The 20,014-nt window shown below is 34.9% G+C and overlaps 3 protein-coding genes and 2 non-coding genes across 5 annotated transcripts; 1 reads left to right on the forward strand and 4 right to left on the reverse strand.

Moving 5' to 3' along the window:
- Window positions 1–1,649: 1,649 nt before the first annotated feature.
- Window positions 1,650–6,559, reverse strand: LOC125848100 (26S proteasome regulatory subunit 6A homolog). Its single transcript, XM_049527908.1, has 9 exons — window positions 6,335–6,559; window positions 6,077–6,193; window positions 4,511–4,618; window positions 3,924–4,307; window positions 3,207–3,325; window positions 2,954–3,041; window positions 2,633–2,752; window positions 2,370–2,510; window positions 1,650–2,025 (listed from the first exon to the last, which is right to left on the reverse strand). Exons 1-9 carry the CDS (start codon window positions 6,449–6,451, stop codon window positions 1,948–1,950), a joined length of 1,272 nt encoding a protein of 423 aa, XP_049383865.1. The 5' UTR covers window positions 6,452–6,559; the 3' UTR covers window positions 1,650–1,947.
- Window positions 6,560–7,753: 1,194 nt separating this feature from the next.
- Window positions 7,754–13,032, reverse strand: LOC125848082 (uncharacterized). The gene is made up of 13 exons (XM_049527884.1): window positions 12,837–13,032; window positions 11,538–11,675; window positions 11,361–11,442; window positions 10,344–10,420; window positions 10,135–10,250; window positions 9,930–10,051; window positions 9,736–9,848; window positions 9,525–9,616; window positions 9,272–9,338; window positions 9,108–9,189; window positions 8,927–9,018; window positions 8,407–8,550; window positions 7,754–8,017 (listed from the first exon to the last, which is right to left on the reverse strand). The coding sequence occupies exons 1-13, from the start codon at window positions 12,972–12,974 to the stop codon at window positions 7,871–7,873; spliced, it is 1,410 nt and encodes a 469-aa protein (XP_049383841.1). The 5' UTR covers window positions 12,975–13,032; the 3' UTR covers window positions 7,754–7,870.
- Window positions 13,033–13,587: 555 nt separating this feature from the next.
- On the reverse strand, window positions 13,588–17,939 carry LOC125848380 (probable U6 snRNA-associated Sm-like protein LSm4). The gene is made up of 8 exons (XM_049528239.1): window positions 17,816–17,939; window positions 17,596–17,632; window positions 17,465–17,506; window positions 16,868–16,966; window positions 16,705–16,782; window positions 14,411–14,450; window positions 14,089–14,247; window positions 13,588–13,866 (listed from the first exon to the last, which is right to left on the reverse strand). The coding sequence occupies exons 2-8, from the start codon at window positions 17,596–17,598 to the stop codon at window positions 13,844–13,846; spliced, it is 444 nt and encodes a 147-aa protein (XP_049384196.1). The 5' UTR covers window positions 17,599–17,632; window positions 17,816–17,939; the 3' UTR covers window positions 13,588–13,843.
- LOC125854059 (small nucleolar RNA snoR127) lies at window positions 15,306–15,431 on the reverse strand. Its single transcript, XR_007445352.1, has one exon. It is a non-coding gene; the product is annotated as a small nucleolar RNA snoR127 (small nucleolar RNA).
- A 1,568-nt stretch (window positions 17,940–19,507) lies between the features above and the next one.
- TRNAE-UUC (transfer RNA glutamic acid (anticodon UUC)) lies at window positions 19,508–19,579 on the forward strand. The gene has a single exon. It is a non-coding gene; the product is annotated as a tRNA-Glu (tRNA).
- Window positions 19,580–20,014: the final 435 nt, after the last annotated feature.

Below are 20,014 nucleotides of genomic sequence, written 5' to 3' on the forward strand. Positions count from 1 at the left end.
AACTTATATGTATCTATTTTTGTTATATGTACACATAGTTATATGTACTAGCATATCAATAAATTTCAACTATTACAATATTGGTCCCATGTTAACACGTGTCATATATATACATCGGTTCAACTATATGAGGAAGTTGAAAAATGTGGCATTTAAGTTTCTGTCCAAAATTTTGCCTAAGCAAAATGCAAAAAATAAATAAAAATACAACGGTAAGAAAGGTCTAAGATATAACAATAACAAATAATTTGTTTTTAACAAGTATATAATATTTATTAATTTTTAATATAACAAACCAACACCCAAAAAAATTTATTAAACTTTGCATAATTAAACCCTGCATAACTAAACTCTGCATAACTAATACCTGCATTACTAATACTTGCATAACTCTAACCACCAACCAAACGTCCCCTTAGTAAATTAGTTAATTAGAAAATAAAAGATTCTTTTAAAATTATATAAAATGTGACATTTGTTTGAGAGGATTAAAGTTGAAAGTGTTTTAAATGAATTAGAACCAAGAGTGTAAGCAATAATTTTAATAGAAGTCTTGATTTCAAGTCTTGAATATGAAAAATATTAGCAAGAAAGTGCTTTCCCTGAATGGGTCTTACATAACGCAAATCCAAAATTCTTAGATACGAAGCCCTTTCCTCAATTAGGTAGCACGGGATGGGCCTTCCCTTCCTTTACATCATCCACCACCCTGTCCTATCCACTCTCCCCAAATCTCAACTCGTAATTTGAAGAAGAAAGATAAGGAAATTCAATTAGAGATAAGCTGTCCATGAGAATCATGGCATAGGTAAAAGGGAATGAGGAGAATTAATCGGACTTCAATACAATTAGTGGACACCGACAAGGAAAAAAAAATATTGACACGCTTATTTAATCTTTGAATGCTAGTAATATTGGACAAATTTTGGGAAAATCTATAACCCTTGAAACCTATATTTATTCTTGAAAAGCCTTTTTTTTTTTTTACGTTTAAGAATAGTTATAGATGGAACAAGAACAATTTGATTCCTTCTTCAAAAGGTATATTTATTTTTGTTCTTTTAAAAGAATCTTTTATCTGGAATTTGCTCCCTTGATATATAAGTCCTTACTTCGATATTACAATATGACAGTTATTCGAAGAAATTTTTCCCGAAAAAACTAGTTTCTTTCATAACACCACCACCAATAGCACTAATAATCATACTGCAAAATTGATATTGCGGGAAGTTGTGTGCTTAAATTAGTAAACCTGCCTTCTCATCAAGTCATGTTACTACGGTTGAAAATTTTTTGCCTTATTTTCGATACATTAATAATAATTGTAACATTGCATTTTAATTAAGAAAAACCAAAGAATTAAGTTTGGTCTGTGTGCCTTCCAGAACCAGAGTCTCCTATAGAGGTTAGGTGGTCAAAACACCGGTCTGAGTCCCTCTTGATAAAAAGGGGTATGGGAACCAGCCTCTTAGAAGATTGCTGGTATCACTGGACCAAATAAGTGAATTTTCCTATCAGGTTCAGGTGTGCTACAACACAACAAACAAGGTTGGAGCTGCAACTAAGTCACCACAGTCGCAAGCACATATAAGACAGGATCCTATTTTGGGTAGCTATTGTCCAAAACTAAAGATAAAGTTCCAATTAACAAGTCTCAATTGCCAACATAGCTCAAGGCTATTCTAGGTCATTAAAGTCATACAGCAGGAAAGTATACAAATGAACAAATTCAAGAAGAGATCCACATACTACCAGACACCTCTTTGATATCAGTAATCAACAAGTAAGAGTTGCACAGAGGCTAATGTGCAAAGCTTCTATCCCCACCCCCTACCGGGCCAGAAAGAAGGAAGAGGCGGGATACTGAAAGGGGTTTGGTGTGGCATGCAGTAGCCATGTTCAACTTTGAAAAGCTAAAAGCTGCTTGCCATGGCACCTGCAGTATGTTTAGGCATAGTAGTTTAAGCTGGCTTTCTTCTTGGCTTGAACTTGAATGATACCTTCATTGAAGTCTTCATGAGTTACCTGCAAGAGTTTGGAGACGAATTAGTGCTATCCAGCTTGCTAACCATAAAATGTATGGGGTTTTATTTTCGTACAGTTGATTAGCTCTCACAGGACAAACTTAATCATATGGAGAAAGGTATTAGAGATCATAACACATTTTTTGTGATGGAATACAGATCATCACCCGTATTAATTACCATTAAACTGCAAAAAGGGCAGACTTAACAGGCCAGTTCAATTTAATTAGGTTTTTATATATAATCCAGATTATTGATTAAACCAAAGTAAAAGTCTAAATCTCATTGTGACTCATGAGTTCAAAAATTATGTAACCGTCAGGAAGCAGAATACAGAATAGAGACCTCAGTGGCATCGCGACGGAGTGCTAGCATGCCTGCCTCAACACATACAGCTTTCAACTGTGCCCCATTAAAATCATCTGTTGACCGAGCCAATTCTTCAAAGTTAACATCTGGGTTAACATTCATCTTTCTGGAATGGATCTGCAGTAATTCAAGCAAAGAATCCTCATATGTTAAAGCGAAATACTCAAGAACTCATTTCGTGTTAGCTAACAAGGCAAGGGAATGAAATGAAATGATATATGTTTTGGCAGAATACCCACCTGCAGGATCCGAGCCCTGGCTTCCTCTGTGGGGTGGGGGAACTCAATTTTACGATCCAAACGACCAGATCGCATCAAAGCAGGATCCAAAATATCAGCTCTGTTTGTTGCTGCTATCACCTGAAGTGAAAGAAAGAAACCAAAACAATTCATGAAAATGTAAAAACCAGAATACCAAAGATCACTTTATTTTAGGTTTCACAGTTGTGTAGCTAAAATCAAGAAACCAACAAGGTAAATTTTTTGGAACGGAATATCGTGATCAACAAACCACAAAGTAAGAAAAAAATGTATATATAATGGGTTTAAGTAGAAAAGAACCTTAATACGATCATCGCTGCTAAAACCATCGAGCTGATTAAGTAACTCCAACATAGTTCGTTGGACCTCTCGATCCCCACTAACTTCGCTGCAAGAGAACAACATATGCAGTAAGAGAAGAATCAGCACACATATCAGTTTCATTTTTTGCAAGCACACGCTACTCCTTAACCAGTATGCACCGAGACTGAGGATATTATGGACATGCAAGGTTAAGCACATATATAAGCAACGGAAAACAAAGATATAGTACCTATCAAAACGCTTTGTGCCTATAGCATCAATCTCATCAATGAAAATTATGCAAGGTGATTTCTCTTTTGCCAGCTGGAAAGCATCACGAACAAGTTTTGCTCCATCTCCAATGAACATCTAAAGTTAGAACAGGCATTGATCAGCAGCATATTTGAGTCAATTACTTTGAAGTGCAACTTAACAAAATTGTAAAAGTTCCCATGCAGTAGTTAGTTGCTAACTTTAGAAAGCCAAACAATAATGTAATAAACTACTACGCGCTTAATTACACGATCACAAGTTACAAACAAGAACTAAAATTTCGCTTTTGAAGACAATTAACACAGGGTCTGTTAGAGCTGTTTACCTAAAACTAAACAGAGACCACCAACACTCCCTTTTGGTAAAGTTAAAGGACTAAACATGTTCAGTGGTAAATAAGAAGGATGATTTTAGACCTAACCCCAGATATCAAGGACCATTTTTATCATTTTCTCTAGATTAATCCTCCGGTTTCATACATATTCTTGTAGAGACCCATCTTACATATTAAAATTTTAATATATGTACTTAAAAAAAGACGAGTGTATTTTGCAGCAGCAGCTCTTAGTTAGAATTGCCAGGAACAATGAAAAGAGGGAAAACTAGGTTCCCACCATAGAGCAAAAGAGAGTTCAATTTCCTACAAATCTAGTGCAACTAATCACAATAGGATCAAACATCAAAGACGATCTACCTGCACAAGCTGAGGTCCCGCTAGCTTAAGAAAAGTAGCATTTGTTTGTGCAGCACAGGCTCTGGCCATCAGGGTTTTCCCAGTCCCAGGAGGCCCATACAAAAGGACTCCCTTTGGGGGACGAACACCTAATTTCTGGAACCGTTCTTGGTGTGTCATAGGCAGCACAATTGCCTCAACAAGTTCTTGAATCTGTTTCTCCAAGCCTCCAATATCATTGTAGTCTTCAGTTGGCTTTTCATCAACTTCCATTGCCTTTACCCGAGAATCATATTCAGATGGCAAGGTGTCCAATATCAAATAACTGTCTTTATTTACTCCAACCAGATCACCAGGTTTTAAGTTGTCAGGATCAACAAGACCAACAACAGGCAAGAAAATTGTCTACAAATGGCAATAAAAGAATTCAATTAGTAAAAGAACTTTAGCATCTAAACAGCGTATAACCCAAAAAGGATGTGGTAGAAGGATAAAGCACAAGATCACCAATTCCATTCAAGAGAAATAGATGAAGGGAATTTTGGATAGTAATACCGACAATAAACACCTAGAAGCAAATGATGTAATCCTATAATTTGACACCTTACCTGGCGCGTGGATGTTTTCAGTACAACACACTTGCCCTTCCTTTGTGAGTCGAGATCAATATTTGCACCATCCTCCTCAGCTTCTTCTTCAGGATTCATTTCCAAAATCTGAAAAAGACCGGAAATAAATGAGTTCCTCAAAGCTAGACTTCCCTACTACTACTTCCATGAACCCATATTCCTAATACCCCAAAACAAAAATGCAAAGAAATTCAAAATTAGCATCCTCACAGTTCAATGCGTTATGAAATATAAGACCTCAATCTACTGAAAAACAGATTCAAGCACTGAAGAAAAGGAAGCATAATGGCCATTTCCTTCTGTCCTGCCCAATTATGTTTCTCTTGATCATCCTCCTATTTTCTTTCTTCACCAAAAAAAAAAAAAACAGAAATAGGAGGATGGACTAGAGATACATATTTTCCCATCTATACCCTCCCAAAAATGCAGTTTTTATACTTATATTGACACTTCAATTAATTTTTCGGCGAACTCTTCAACTAATTGAACAAGAAAATGCTTCAAATAAAAATCAACAACAATATATGTATCTTTAGAATGTTAGTTTGTCGATAGTCGGTGTTATAGAGAAATTTATTTTGTGACATTAAATTATTCCAAGAATATATATAAATATACATATATATATATATATATGAAAATCCACAACAAATATGCATCTTTAGAATGTTAGTTCGTCGATAGTCCATGTTATAGAGAAAATTATTCCAAACAAAAGATTATATATATATATATAGTCAGGTACTGAACTACATCCTAAAAGTTGCGAACTACTAAATTCTTTTGCCGTAGCACAAGAGATGTTTCAAATCAACTTATAAAGTGACTAGGAGCAAGGACCGATCCAACAATTCTTTTATACTTGAGATATCATCACAAAGAAGCTGTTCCTTTGAGTCCCTTAGAAACCTCCATTTTTTCCTTTAGTAAATTCTTAACATCTTGCTTCTGGCATTGAAAATTTAGCATGTTACAGTACTCTTCCTGTTGATGAAACAATTGCTAATGAATTACCCAAATTCCTCATCCTATTTTTCTGCAGCCAAAGACCCACACTCCTTCTGTAATAGCACTATTGGTACTTGTCACTATCCCATAATCTAAAGTTCCTGCCTACAACAAGGGTTAATCATTATACTCTACCATCATGAGGGGATAAAAATTCATTCTTTGGAGGCCAAGAATGTACAAGCCCTGTGAAATGTATGCTGAATAACCAATAAAAAGCATGATGTGGTACATAAACTTACTGCACAGCAGGCTTCAGGTTCAATGTAGTCAATCCCCATATTCAAAGACGTCCTAAACCCTCTCTACACTACACTCTTGCTAAGGATAGGCGTCAAAACAAGAGAGATACTCATTGATGAAAACCTAATTACTCATCTCAACTTGTTGCCGATCAAGTAACTGATAACGAAGTTGCTTATTGAGCTTCATTTTCTAAAAAGAAAATTCTTTTTTTCCTTTTGTGTAAATATCACTTGCTAAAGATAGACGTCGAAGCAAGAGGGATACTTATTTGAGGAAAACCTAATTACTCACCTCAACAATGTTGCCGACCAAGTATGGAAGTTGCTTATTGAGCTTAATTTTTTCTTGGTTCTCCTTTATCTTCTCCTTGAATGAATCCAACTCTAGATTCGTCCTCTGCAGCTCTTCCTATAATTCACCATTCAAGTCAATTAGTCAATATCCTCGGTAAAGCCCCAAAATTGATACAAATAGACAAAGCAAAACATTCAACAAACACAAAATAACTCATGATAACTGTGATTAGGCAAAAATAAGAGAGATCGGAACCTTTATGATTCGAATTTCATTGTCAAGAAGGCGTGAAGCCCTAATAATATCTTCAGTGGACATAGCATGGAGCTGGTCATCTTCGAAGTTGCTATCCTCAGCCATCGGCGTTGCCATCGTCGACAGAGATTGTGTTTGTATGGGATTCCGGGCAGAAATTGGTGAGAAGGAGTCGATCTGTGTAGGCTTGTACAGTCGAAAAGCTTTATATTCTCCTCTTTTTGGATGCCAATATTTGCAGTCTTCTTCTCCAAGAAAAATATGTTACATGGGCCGTCTCAATGCTGTTGGTACTGGCCCATTATTGGCCCAGTATCCTTTTTCGGCCCGCCAGAAAACAAAAAAGCCTAGGGCAAATTTTAAAAAAATGGATAAAAGATAAATATCATTACCTAAAACAAGAAATTGCTTTGGAGTCCAATTTTTTTCTCTCCTGGTGGAACTCCAATATAATGTATTGTAATACATGACTTTTAAATACTCTAACATTGTGCAGAGGGTATTGGAGGACTTATACGTAATAGTAGAGGTGATTGGATAGTAGGCTTTATGAAGGGTATTTCAAGTAGTATTAATACTTTAACGAAATTATTAACTCTTATGTAGAGGCTTAGATTGCAAAAGATAATAACTTGATGCCTTTGAAAATCTCCACATACTTAATCGAGGTAATACATTTTATAAACAATGACCACAAATTTTATAGCTCTATAATTCATGAATGCAGATCATTGATGCACTATTGGAAGATCCAAAACTCTCGCATATCTATAGAGAGCAAAACAAAGTAGCTGACCTCTTAGCCAAGAAAAGAGGCCAAGAAGCAATTATTTGATCGCACAAGAATTTTGCAAGTTGCTTTGATGCTCGCAAAGCTTGGGCAGATATACTAGGAACTATGTTTGCAAGGGAAATTTTGACTCATAATAGTAATTTCATAGCAACCACTGCTACCATATATAACGGGAATAGTACTATTCCCTTATTTTGTAATGTTACTTGAGCTTCTTTGCTAATAATATTATATAGTTAACTAAAAAAAAGACGTTCTAAACTTTTAAATGTAAAACTATACCTTTTTTGTTGCAATTTTTATTGTTCGAATTTCAACTTTTTCCAGTGATTAAATAATATTCTCCCACGATACCTAGTGCCTTACCACTTCGTTACATAAGGTATCTATTTCAAACTCTATAAGTCAAGTCCAAGATTTTTTTGAATTTTAGCACATTATGCCCCAAACATCAAATTTAAAACGGCTTATGCCCCAAATTCTTCTATTGGATCTACGCCTTTCATTCGCACTCCAGAGCACTTTTTGTATGCCCGACCCCGAATTGATATGAATTGATGATATGAAAAGAATAGCTTTATCTGTATTGTTCATTTGGACTGCTAGAAGTATTGAACTTCTTAGTCAGAGAGAAATCAAACTGAGATCCATGTCTAGCTGAAGCTTTTTCTAGTTTCAAGTACATACAATGCTATATCTTACCTAAGATAACAATCAAGCAAAAGAGGCAAATTTCATCAGAACTAAAGCTTCCAGTATACACCTAATCGATGAAGTAGGCCAGCAACAATAGCCCAAAACAATATCTCAGCAAAGATGACATAAAGAAGTGTTCCCACTCTTGTTGAATGCCACACTCCAATGAAGATGTGCTTTTTGATCCAATATATCTGCAAATGTTGAGTAAGTTCAATCAGTTTACTTGCACAACTTTGAACTCATACAGGAGAGAAAACATTGAACTGAGTTCACTTCTTATTTTCGATCCTATCTGTCAAAGATTGAAAGCAAAACCAGAAGCAACAATTGTCGTATGGCCTATTTAAGTTTTGACAACTGGCTGCAGAAAGCAGATGGCTAGAGGCAGATGTACTGCATAAAAAACTTTGTCTGTGCTAAGAAATTCACCATGTAAGTACAAATTTCGAACCCAGTAACCTATCTGTTGTGGTAGAATTTCAAACTCGAGCCCATAATGTTCAAATCCTGAATCCGCCTCTGACTATTTGTATACAATGGACTGCAGCATATCAAAGTGAGGAAGAGATGAATGAAATACCAGTGTGTTATGAGGGTCCTCGTAATACCAGCCATTGATGAAACCTGCAAATATTCCTGCGGCGGCCATTACATAAACAAGCATTGCATTCATACCAATCCATTCTAGTGGAAGAAATATATACTTCAAGTTCAAAATGTCAACCTGCATTCCAAAAGGACCAAAAGGAAAGGATCAGGATTAGAAGTTTGTGAATCTTGCTATGGAGATGACACATCAGAATGTTGTCATTCTAAGCTTTTCTTGTTAAAAATACTCATTCTGAAAAGTCTCAGCTACACATTCTCCTGCTCTATATCATCCGGTACTGATTGATGAAGACATAAAACTTGGAACATTTTCCATCAACTTGAACCTTGAGATTTTTGTTTCTAATGAATGGCCTTGCATTTCAGAGGGAAGTGTGATTTAATCGTAGAAGTCTAGAACTTCCAAATCTAATGTACCAAGTTGATCAGTTCAATTTGTAGCAAGGAACATATAATAGAAGTGACCAGATTTTTGGACAAGACTACTGTACCAGAATGTAGAAAGCAGAGAACACTAACGCGGCTGCTCCTGAGGTTACACAGACATAGCTGAAGGTGTATAATTGCTTATTTAAAGGAACAGCTGCATTCAGCACCATCAAAGGAAAAATGAGGAAGAGAAAAGAAGATATATCCAGCTTTCAAGTGCATTTCATAAACTGCGAATTTTACCATCTGTGAAGTGGAGAATAATTCCTAAAACTAAAAGAGCTATGCCCATGCCAATCCAATGCAAAAGTCTGGACGAGTGATCCTGGAGTTACAAAAATTGGAATATATCAGTAACTTTGCTTTAATTTGGTGAGACGGTCAAGTCTAGAAGATTTTCACTTAACCTTCATATGAATAAGAACATGCCCAAAATGAACTCCAAGGACCGTAGAGAGAATAGCAGAAATTGAGCTGTAGTCATAAGTAGAAGAATTTACCAGACAGGGAAAATTGAACATTGGTAAGTAGCATAGAAGGTATTAGACTTTAAAAGATTTTATTAATCAAGCAACTAGAAATCCAGAGATAAAGATTGTATTGATGATACGAGCACACAAAACTTTAACGAAAAGAGAGAATTGATGATACGAATCCTACCTCAGAATTCCTTCAGGTTCAAAAGGAGCCCAACACCATGATGGAGCATCATCCTTGAAAGGTCCCTCATATGGAGAATTTTTAGTGCAAGACTGTAGAATAAAGATCCATCAAAGGTGTTACAGATGAACTTAATCCGGTGATAATGGAGATGGAAAATCACAAAGAACAACAATAGAGGGAAGATATAATTTTGTGAAGAACCAATCACCTTGGATCTCTTCCAAGCCGGACGTGGATACATGTGATTGATTCCAAGTATCTGTCTGTCAATATAACCCACTGCATTGCAAGGAGGATCAAGATTTCCTCTCACATTGCAAGCTACCTAATACCAAAAGCAAAATTTTTTGACTTTAAATATAGAAATATTAAAGGTAACTTTGGAACATGGACGAGGGAAACTCACAGTTAAAGTCTTCCCAAAATCAACACTGTCCGGGTTCTGGACAACAAAGTTCCAGTCAGGAACATATGTTCCGTATAATGTGGCCAAGTAAACTACTAAAACACATGCTCCAATAACCCTGAAATCATGAAGAAATGTTCAGTACTAACTTGGAGATCCTTAATGCTATCACCACTTTGGAAACACCAAAATAATACTCACCATTGCCAGCTGTATAACTTGAAAATAGAGAACCATCCCATTGGTAGTTCTTTGCATTGGGCTTGTCTTGTTGTTATTTCTATTATGGCCACTATTAAGTAAGCGAGAGCAATTCTCTACAAAGATAAGAAGCAGAAGAATTATCACCAACACAAGATATTATCATTCAAAAGAGAGACAGAAAAGGGGGTGGGATCAGAAACTGTTACCTGAAGGATGCCACACAACCTTATCCTATTCATGTCAACACCATATTTTAGCTTGTCAAGATCATGGAAATAACCCCCTTCACAATTGAAAGGATGAGGTTAGACTTCTAATGACTTTGGGAAGAGGAAAGATGAGATGCAAGACCAGGTTTAACAAATGGATTCCCACTTTGGTTGAAAGTTTCTATCTGAAGCCGAACATAATTCTGTTTCCTAAAGGAAAGCTAATCAGTAGATGTCATGACTGATCATTCGTTCTGGGATAGGTGTCCTTTAGAAAGGAGAAAGGATCTGTAGATTCATCAGAGCTAAAATGTAGTTACAACTTATTAAAATCACAAAGGTTGGCAGAATCACAGAGAAAGGGCAAATAAAACAATAATCCCCTAAGGATAATACGTGTGACTACTTTAGGAGATCCAATATATGAAGTTTTGAAGGAAGTTGTAATGCATATGCATATCAAGAGTCAGACCAGGGCGAACTGGAAGAATGCACTTCAACAACTCAATGTCTACCCTTAGTTTTGGTTTAGCTATATATAGTATTGAATCGCTGATCTATTCAGGTTGTATTGTCTAGAAGGCTATAGGTTAGTAGATTTTGTTTGTATTATGAGTGAGTAGTTAGTCCAATACTACTTTGTTTTGTAAAGATACAATTTTGGTTATGAATGAAATATGCAGGTTACCAAAAAAAGATTAAAAAAAATATATGTTTAAGTCCTACAGCACAACACCGACTAATTACTATGGATGTTATCCACTGAAGACAACCTAAATTACTTTTTCAGATTTGCAGCAGATTATGCATTCAGTCAATAGCATTAACGAACTGTGAAACGTCACCAGATAAAGGAGAAAAAAGGTTACTTCCTTATTTCAGAAGCTTGTAGACAGTGTAAGTCCAACACTCCTCCTAGATTTTCTATGATATATTGGATATGAATAGAATGCATCTTGCATGGAAACATGAAGGGAAGAATAACATAAAAGGAAGGAAAGAAAGATAACTGACCTTGTAAAAGGAGGCCCCAAAATAGAAGTTTGAGTGTCCTTAGAATCACCTTTCTGATGGCCACTACCTTTTCTGGTATTCTCTACACAATAAGTAGTTAAGCACCAATGAGTAGGAACAATTACCCTACTTTATCTTCTTAAGGATGGGAAGAAGAAAAAAGAACACGAAGCTAACCTTTAATGCAAGAGCTATGGCCATTCCCACAATAAACAGAAAGAATGGCATCACAAAATCTGCAAGATTGCAACCGTTCCATGGTGCATGCCCGATCATAGGCCATTCTCCTCCCGCATCATCAACCAAGACCATCAGCTACAAATTCGATAAACCTTTTTCTGTCAGGAAGTTTTAAAGGCAACAAATTCGATGTCTGAATTAGTGAACATCCCAATGCACGAAGCAGGTTACTGTAATCTAGTCCAAGCAAATCACGAGACTCTTAAGATTATACAAGTGGTAATTAAATAAAGATAATGATTTAAATTCATTCAGGAAGATAAACTCTATAATTTGCCAGGCTTCATTAGGGGACAAGACAAATATGATACATAAATCAATCTCCTTTCTTTAAAATACTCCCTCCGTCCCTATTTACTTGTCCATATTTCCTCTTTTAGATGTCCCTATTTACTTGTCCATTTTGACAAATCAAGAAAGGACAAAAAAAAATTTCCTATTATACCCTCATTTAAACTTCTTGAAAATTTAAACTTCCCCCAACATTGATTAGTTATCTTGAATAAATTTATTTTGGAATCATAATTAATAAGGGCAAAATTGTAACTTCACTATGTTAATCATTGTTGCCTTAATATGTGTACCATTTCTAAAGTGGACAACTATATAGGGACGGAGGGAGTAATAAAAAGGATACAAAATCAATCATGTTATAGCATGAATACTTTTTCTTGTGAAATCTTCAACTCCTTACTGGTCAACAGCTTGCCAAGAAGGTTAGAAATGAAGACAGACTTCAAAAGTTTCATACCCTTAAGATCTACAAGCATAACATTCATAAAATTATCAAGGTATTGTCTCCCAAAACTACAAGTATTCAGAAAAACAAACAAAATTCTAAATTTGTCCCTAAACTTCTGTGTGTCAACTATTTTCTTTTCTCCAGATCTCAAGACACCTTCCAACATTCCACAGCAAGGTAACTACTAAGGGTGGTACAGAGGAAAACATTTTCCAGAAAATAAGTCATTTTCTAACAATCAAACACCAAATGATATTCCCCTTTCACTAAAAGGGGTAAAACAACTTTCTTCATTTATCCATTTGAAGTAGTTTCTAAATTTTAGTAAGTATTGGATAGTGACACAATTTCTTCTGTTTAAAGAATCCAGGTCATTACCTCTCATGAATCTATGAGATTTTCATTGTCCAAGTAGAATTATAATCCCATAGTTCCAATCTTCGCCAAGTAGGAGAAGGAAAGGTCCATAAGAAGAGAAAGATGGTCAAACTTACTGCAACAGTGAGGCCTCTGAAAATATCAAGGGAAGCAACTCGCTTTGTCTTTTGAGGCTTTACTTCTTCTTCTTCTTCTTTCTCCATTTCTTGAGATTCAACTATCACATGCTCCATATCTACTTTGACGCCAGGCATCAACTACACTACACAGCTGATGATGAGGAGAGAAATATGCCAACACAAAATGATATTTAATTTTTATATAGCAACATTTTGTCTGCATCCCATAATTAGTTTGTTTTTATACTAAAGATTCCGTGACTGCCTTGAAGTGGCTTCAATTATTGGATAAGTTTTCTTTCGTCAAACCTCAAACAAACAGGAATTATAAAAGAAAATACAGAAAAGGGTACTCCTTTCGTATACATTGTATCCAAGTGAATTCACATGTATTTGAGTACATTACAATTCTCTCACTCTACAAATACATGTATCTAGTGTGATTCGCTTGTATTTGAAATACATACGAATCTCGCTGACCTCCCTCACCTATCTCACTTGCCTCTCTCATAGCAAATATACATGTATCTAAGTGTAATCATATTTTCAATGAGAACTCATCCAAATATGGCATTACTTGAAACCTACAAATAAAGAAGCAATAATCACATCTTTTGGAAAATAATAGATAAAACCAAATGTTTGCCTCCCTAATCTTAAGTACAGAAATATTTACTCGTGCTATTTAACATTCTAAGTATAAAGTGAAAGGCGTCTTTCACTAGAAATCCAGCTTCTCGGATTGGGGAAAGAAAGCTAGCTAAGTTTTCATTTAAAATAACACATACTGAGGGGGCAAATATTTTCAAGACACGAACTCTTACATGTCATCAGAAAGGAAAGAGAGTGAGCATTTCAAGCCTACATACATTCATCTTAAAATAATAATAACTGGAAGCAGGCCTTTTCTCCGGTAAGTTGCTTTATAATTTGAAAGTACAAACAAAATTAGATACAATATATCTAGCTTGTCATCTGGCTTCTTTGTCTCTAAATGACGACGATTAGCCACGTCCACGGCCACCACCTGTACAATAAATACCATCCAGAATCATCTGATTAGCAAATGGCTACATAAATATTGCGTTCACAAATATACTTGAGGACTGTTACAACATAGAGACTTGCTGTATGGAGACTAATTTCAAGTGTTGAACATGGTCGCTGCGGATTGAGACTCGGGGATACATAAGCTTTAGCAGAACGAGAATAAAATTACATTATAACTTGCATATTGAACACTTCATACCTTTTCCACCAGACTTGGCACCAGGTCCTCCTTTGCCCCGGCCTTTGGCACCTGCATCTTCCATTCCACGCCCAATGCCTTTCGCCTGTCTTCCAGCAGCACCTTCATCCCTACCTCCTCTTCCCCTTCCTCGTCCACCGACACCAGGTGGTTTTCTATCTGCAAAAGGATTTAAAAATATACTAATTAAGCTGAATGCTCAGACACTGATTCTAGGCAAGTAGGGCAGTATTTGTAAATCAACAAACCCCACACTGATCCAATAGATAATTAGAAGTTGGTTATAACAATTCCTGATATAATTAATAGTCCAAAGTAGTACCTCCACGGCTTTTTGTTTCTTCTTGAACTTTATCAATCACCTGGAAAATTATAGCATAGTTAACCAAACAGCACTAAGAGGGATTATTAACTTGGTCAAACGAAGAGCCAAGGGCAGACTAAACTTCCAGAATTCATAAACTACTGCAAACTCAGTCTCCAACCCCAGTGATAAAAATGCACTATTCAAACCAGTAAACACAAGTAGGTATGTCCTTATTTTAAAATATATATAATCAAGAATATCTACAAAGCTTAGCCTCTCAGTAAAATAATGTTGCAATACTAAAGTTATTCCATGTATAAAAGAAAAGGCAATCTGCATTCTTCTCCATTTTTGTAGAAGTGAAAGTGTAAATCTGCCATTTACATCTGAAAGGATATAGGGGGTTTTCATTTTACAGCTACTTCTATCTGTTAACATTACGACTTTTTAAAAGAAAATGTGAGCTGCCCATGAAAACTCTTCTCACCTACCTCTCCTTTTCAAACACCCCACCCCCTATGTGTCCAAAAAAGGAGAAGTAAAGAAAATTAGGATAGCAGCTGTATTCAAACATCATCTGCCTTCCTAGCTAGTACTGAAAGCCCACACAAACAAAAAGAAAAGCATCTAAAAGAGGAAACAAACACTGGGAAAAGGTTCCTGGCACTCCTAAAAGATCAACAAAAGGATAGCTTCCAAAACTCAAAGGTCATTCCTAAATCAACTATGAATGTGTGGGAGGTGAATGGACACGAGAAGCTAGGATAACTTCCCATATGTGCCTGTCATGAGCTATAAAAAAAAACAGGGCGGAAGAGTGCATAATCCGCTCTAAGAAGAAAATAAAAGCAGAAAGCAGGTGCTGCCGCTTTATTTAGTCAAAACTGCAAACATTAGATTTCACATGGAAGCTCGTCATTGCTAAAACAATCTCTCATTGCCATCTTCATAGAGTCGCACTCCTACCTAAGGTGTCAGATTCACGGTCCATAGGGAGCACAACAATGTCTGATTTGGCTAAATTGCATCACATCAGCGTAATCAATTCTCCTCTTACAGGAATGTTCTACTCACAGTCACAGGGAAATGAACATACAGTGGACTACAGGCATGCAAGAAAGAACAACATCAATAGTGGTTCAACCTTATGCTGTCTAACATTTTATATTTTTTTTAGTATAGGATATCTGATATAAAATAAGCCAGTAATATTGGAAAATAATTACTTAAGAACTAAGAATTATCTAACTTCCGAATCTTGTATGAAAACCACTTGGCTACACATCTTATTTGAGAAGAACACTATGTTCAAAAGTCTAAAACACTAATGTTCCAACCACAGCAATGATTTCATTTCAAGAAATCTATTTTATCAGTAGAAAAGAGGCAACAAGAATATTGGATGCATTTATATTTAGCCTTTAGGAACATCAGAGTTGTGTTGTAAGTTCAACCTTCAGTTCCCTGCATTATTGCTCAGACATGTGCTACTGCTAATACCTCTTTTAACTTTTCTACCCGGTTCTCTATGCTTTCCTGCTCTGATTCCAAGTATGTCAAGGTAAGTTTAGCCCCATAGGCCCAGACACCACAGATTAGCTAGTAACATAACTTCAGCCTACAACAGCACAACTGAAACCCACCCCTAAAAGCCCCATTGAGTGAGTAACCAGGCAAGTATATCCATGTCTGGTCACACCAAGATTAGCTAGTATCTTGATTCCACCTACCTACATCAAACCAAGCCTACAATGCACCACCATAAAGGTGTAAATGGACCGTCCTCCGTGTTCTGTACAAGATGTTATTAAGTAAATTAAAATGTGTCCTCCCTAACAACTTAAGCTTTTACATCAGATGATCACACATTTCACATCTCAACATGGTGCAATTCTCAACCCACCCATTATCAGAAAATAAGTTTTGTGTGCTTGGCAAGGGAAAAAGAATTCAGGCCTGCACGTTAGGAGGTGTGTAAAAAAATATTATTGTGTATATTAACGTGTACTCTCTATGAAAACTAGAGATTTTTCAAACTCATTGTCATGTTGAGTGATAGCACTAAAGCAAGTAGTTTAGTCCTAGGTACTTAAGTAGAAGCCTCCATTCCACAACTAGTATACAAATTTTACAGTCACCCCTGCAAAGCAACCATTTAATAATACAAATAACTACTACAAAATAGGCACCCATCTTCTGTTCCCTTAGTACAAGGTCCAAACATGCCATACACACTATGTTGCAAGTGAAAAACAAATAATACTACACGAAAGCATTATTAATCATAGTAATTAAGAAAATAAACTAACCTCGTCAGGAACTCTAAGATACTTAATGGTATTGCCACGAATATAACATTCAGGCATTCTCCAAAATCTATCTCCATCCTGCATTAATTTTTCAAAAATCAGGTGGTCTTGCACCAATACATTTGAAAACCTAGCAATAACATATTAAAAAACAATGAATTACCTTTGACGTACAGATAACTTCACGAAGATGGATATTCATCCAAGTATCACAATTCACCAAATGACCATTATAAGTCTCTCCATTTTTTAGCTCCACCAACTGTATTAGAAAACAAAAGTTTCCAGATTGAGATAATTGAACAAATACAATAATCCCATACGAATTCTCAAAATCCCTAGAATCTGGTGGGCTCCAAGGACTTGTGGCATATTTTGGAGATACAATATAAATATGCAGAAACTGATAAACTATACCAACAAAAAATCTGTTGCCTTTAAGAATGTTAGCCAAAAGCCTCAACTAACAATAGGACAAAACATGAAATCATTATTGTTATCCTCCCTCCAATTTCCCAAACAGCTACAAAAGAAGAATTACACTCCTGTATTCCTATAACTACTTTATTCACATGGTTTGTGGTTTTTGTATGTTATTAATAAGTTTGGGTTCATTCAAAGCATGCAGCACTTGGAAAAACCTAATTGATCTAACTGCATTACCACACCGAAAAGAGTTAAGATCAGACTAAACAATAAACTAGGAAGAGAGAAAAAAAAGGAGACACTAACCCTCTTCCACATGAATTCAAAAGCTTACCATGGGATGCCCCTGTGCAGTCTTGAGCAAAGAGAGGGGAAGCTGAGACAGAAGAAAAATAAAAATTAGAGCTTCATAAGAACTCAAAACCCTAACCCTACCGCTCAGAAGTCGATTGTCGCTAAACCTACCATCTTTAGATGGGGGAAATTCCGAATTCAAGATTGCCTGCAAAAGTCAAAACACAGGAATTACCAATAAAACAAAAAACTGATCCCGAAGAATTGCACACACACAAAAAAAGAAAACTTAAATCTGTAAATTCTCTCTTTTTTACATTCAAACCTAGACACCGCATGAGTTTATACGCAATAATCTTTGCTAATACATATAAGATATTCAAAGCCTTACCTAGCTTGATCTTCGTCTTTCTCCTCCCTTTGTTGAAAAAAAAAAAAAACCGAAAACGTAAGGTTCCTAGATTAAGCTTGAACTGTACCAAGTGGAGTCCAGCTTTATTGTAAATTGAAAATTTTCTGTTCTACCGCCGTTATGGCAATGAAGTATGAATTGGGTGGGCTCCACGTTTCATAGGTTGTAAATTGAATCGCCTACTACTTTCACTTTCACCGTATTTAATACATCTCCAAGCTCCAACCATGTTTTCTATTTTAGTTTTCAAATATATAATTTTTTATTTTTCAGAAAATCAACTTTAACTCAATTTTCTTTTATTTAGCAAATCAACTTCAACTCGATTTTTTATTTTATTCTCTTTTTTCAATATTATATTATTATTTTTATTTCATTCTTATTTTCTTATTTCATAACATAAATTATTGCTTTTTTCTTTTCCCAAATAATCACATATAATTTTCATGTGATATAATATTTTATTTTTTCAAATTTATTTTTAAGATAAAATTACATTTTATTCTAAATAACATAAATTGCAATCAAATATTATATAATATACAAATTTAATGCACAATTCAAATAAAAGTGAAATCATTAGTGAAATACAATTACTTAAACGTTACATAAATACTCAACTTTTAAGATTATTATGTTACTCCCAAAAATGCTTTGATAATGCATTACGGAGTTCAAAAGTAACATTTTTATCCTTAATTTTTTACGTCTAACTAAAAATTGTTCAAATAAGAGATTTTCATCTACCATCATTTTTATTGGTGCAATTAGAGTTAGCTACATCCAAACAATGAGACGGTGAAAGGCTAGATATGGATATATCAAACTCAAGGAATTTATAGAAGAAAATAAAATTTCAAGGAAAAATTTAGAGGCTATTAGTGTTCCAAATGTTCGTGATTACATGCAACAAGAATAACTATGAATAATTGAAAAAAGAAATCAATATGCACAATCGCAATTACAACAATTTTCTGGATCATACGTTATTATTATTTTCAGAATATTGCTAAATCTGAAAATGACCTACTGGATTACTAAATATTGTTGTGATAAATAAGTTATTATGTTATTTATTGTATTGTTATTTTGTATTTAAATTGTTATGTTATGTATTGTATTGTTATCTTGCATTTAAATTATCATCTTATGTATTGAACTTTTATCTTGTATTTAAATTATTATGTTATGTATTGTATTTTTAAATTAGAATTTTCATCTTATCATTTTAATTGCACATTCTTTATAGTGAAAATTAATAATAAAATCAAATTATATTAGTGAGGAAAATTAAAAAATATTGAAATACTGTTAATTCGGAATGAATATAGTATATGTTAAATAATATATTTTTAAAATATTATATTACATTTTTTAAAAATCAAATATTAGATATTTAAGTAATGACATTATATGTAAATAGTGTTAATTACAAAATAATAATAAAATAATAAAACTACTATTCACCTCTCTAAAAATGAAGAATATAGACTAAAATAAAGAGGGGTTGGAGTGCCCATTCTCTATTTTTACTCTCTAAATATTGAGAATGAATAGTAAAATAGAGGTGGGTTGGAGATGGTCGCATGGGACAATACGGGAAAAAACAAAATTGGACGATAGTTCATACTTTTGTGTTAAGTTGTTTTAGATAGAACAAGGTACCCAACATCCGTTATCGTCCAGCGGTTAGGATATCTGGCTTTCACCCAGGAGACCCGGGTTCGATTCCCGGTAACGGAACTTTTTGTGTGACCTCCGAAATTTTCACTTATACGTTGTACAAACTTAAGCAATTGTTACCTTATTGTTCTTCTTATTTTATCTTTGTTTATCATCTATTAATCATATTTTATCATTTACGGTACCTTATTTATTTTTCTCATTTTATCTTTGTTTATTATCTATTAATCATACTTTATCATTTATAATACATTTTTAGTTATTCATTTTCCCCTACCTTTCTTAAAGGTTTGCCCTTCAAATTGGTCATATGTGATACACAAAATGATACAATCTACCCAAACTTGATGAGAATACAATTCAATACACCATAATTGTCCTTCAAATTGGTCATACATGACATACAAAATGATACAATCTATCCAAACATGATGACAATACAATAGGATAAATTATGAAATGATATAACAACCGTCCACACAAAGGTTCACAGAT

The sequence above is a fragment of the Solanum stenotomum genome, chromosome 1 (assembly GCF_019186545.1).
Source record: "Solanum stenotomum isolate F172 chromosome 1, ASM1918654v1, whole genome shotgun sequence".
Taxonomy (NCBI): Eukaryota; Viridiplantae; Streptophyta; class Magnoliopsida; order Solanales; family Solanaceae; genus Solanum; species Solanum stenotomum.

Bases quoted from the DNA above. Each gene is read 5' to 3' on its own strand.
- LOC125848100 (XM_049527908.1), bottom strand. From the start codon at position 6,451: ATGGCAACGCCGATGGCTGAGGATAGCAACTTCGAAGATGACCAGCTC. The intron at 4,308-4,510 runs GTAAGGTGTCAA...TGCCATTTGTAG, and splicing joins TGAAAACATCCACGCGCCAG to ACAATTTTCTTGCCTGTTGT. The intron at 3,326-3,923 runs GTAGATCGTCTT...TTCTAACTTTAG, and splicing joins CGGGACCTCAGCTTGTGCAG to ATGTTCATTGGAGATGGAGC.
- LOC125848082 (XM_049527884.1), bottom strand. From the start codon at position 12,974: ATGCCTGGCGTCAAAGTAGATATGGAGCATGTGATAGTTGAATCTCAA. The intron at 9,617-9,735 runs GTGATTGGTTCT...TTTATTCTACAG, and splicing joins CGGCTTGGAAGAGATCCAAG to TCTTGCACTAAAAATTCTCC. The intron at 9,339-9,524 runs GTAGGATTCGTA...TTATGACTACAG, and splicing joins GAACCTGAAGGAATTCTGAG to CTCAATTTCTGCTATTCTCT.
- LOC125848380 (XM_049528239.1), bottom strand. The intron at 16,967-17,464 runs GTAAGCTTTTGA...TTTCTAATACAG, and splicing joins CTGCACAGGGGCATCCCATG to TTGGTGGAGCTAAAAAATGG. The intron at 14,451-16,704 runs GTTAGTTTATTT...ATAATTTTCCAG, and splicing joins ATCTTAGAGTTCCTGACGAG to GTGATTGATAAAGTTCAAGA.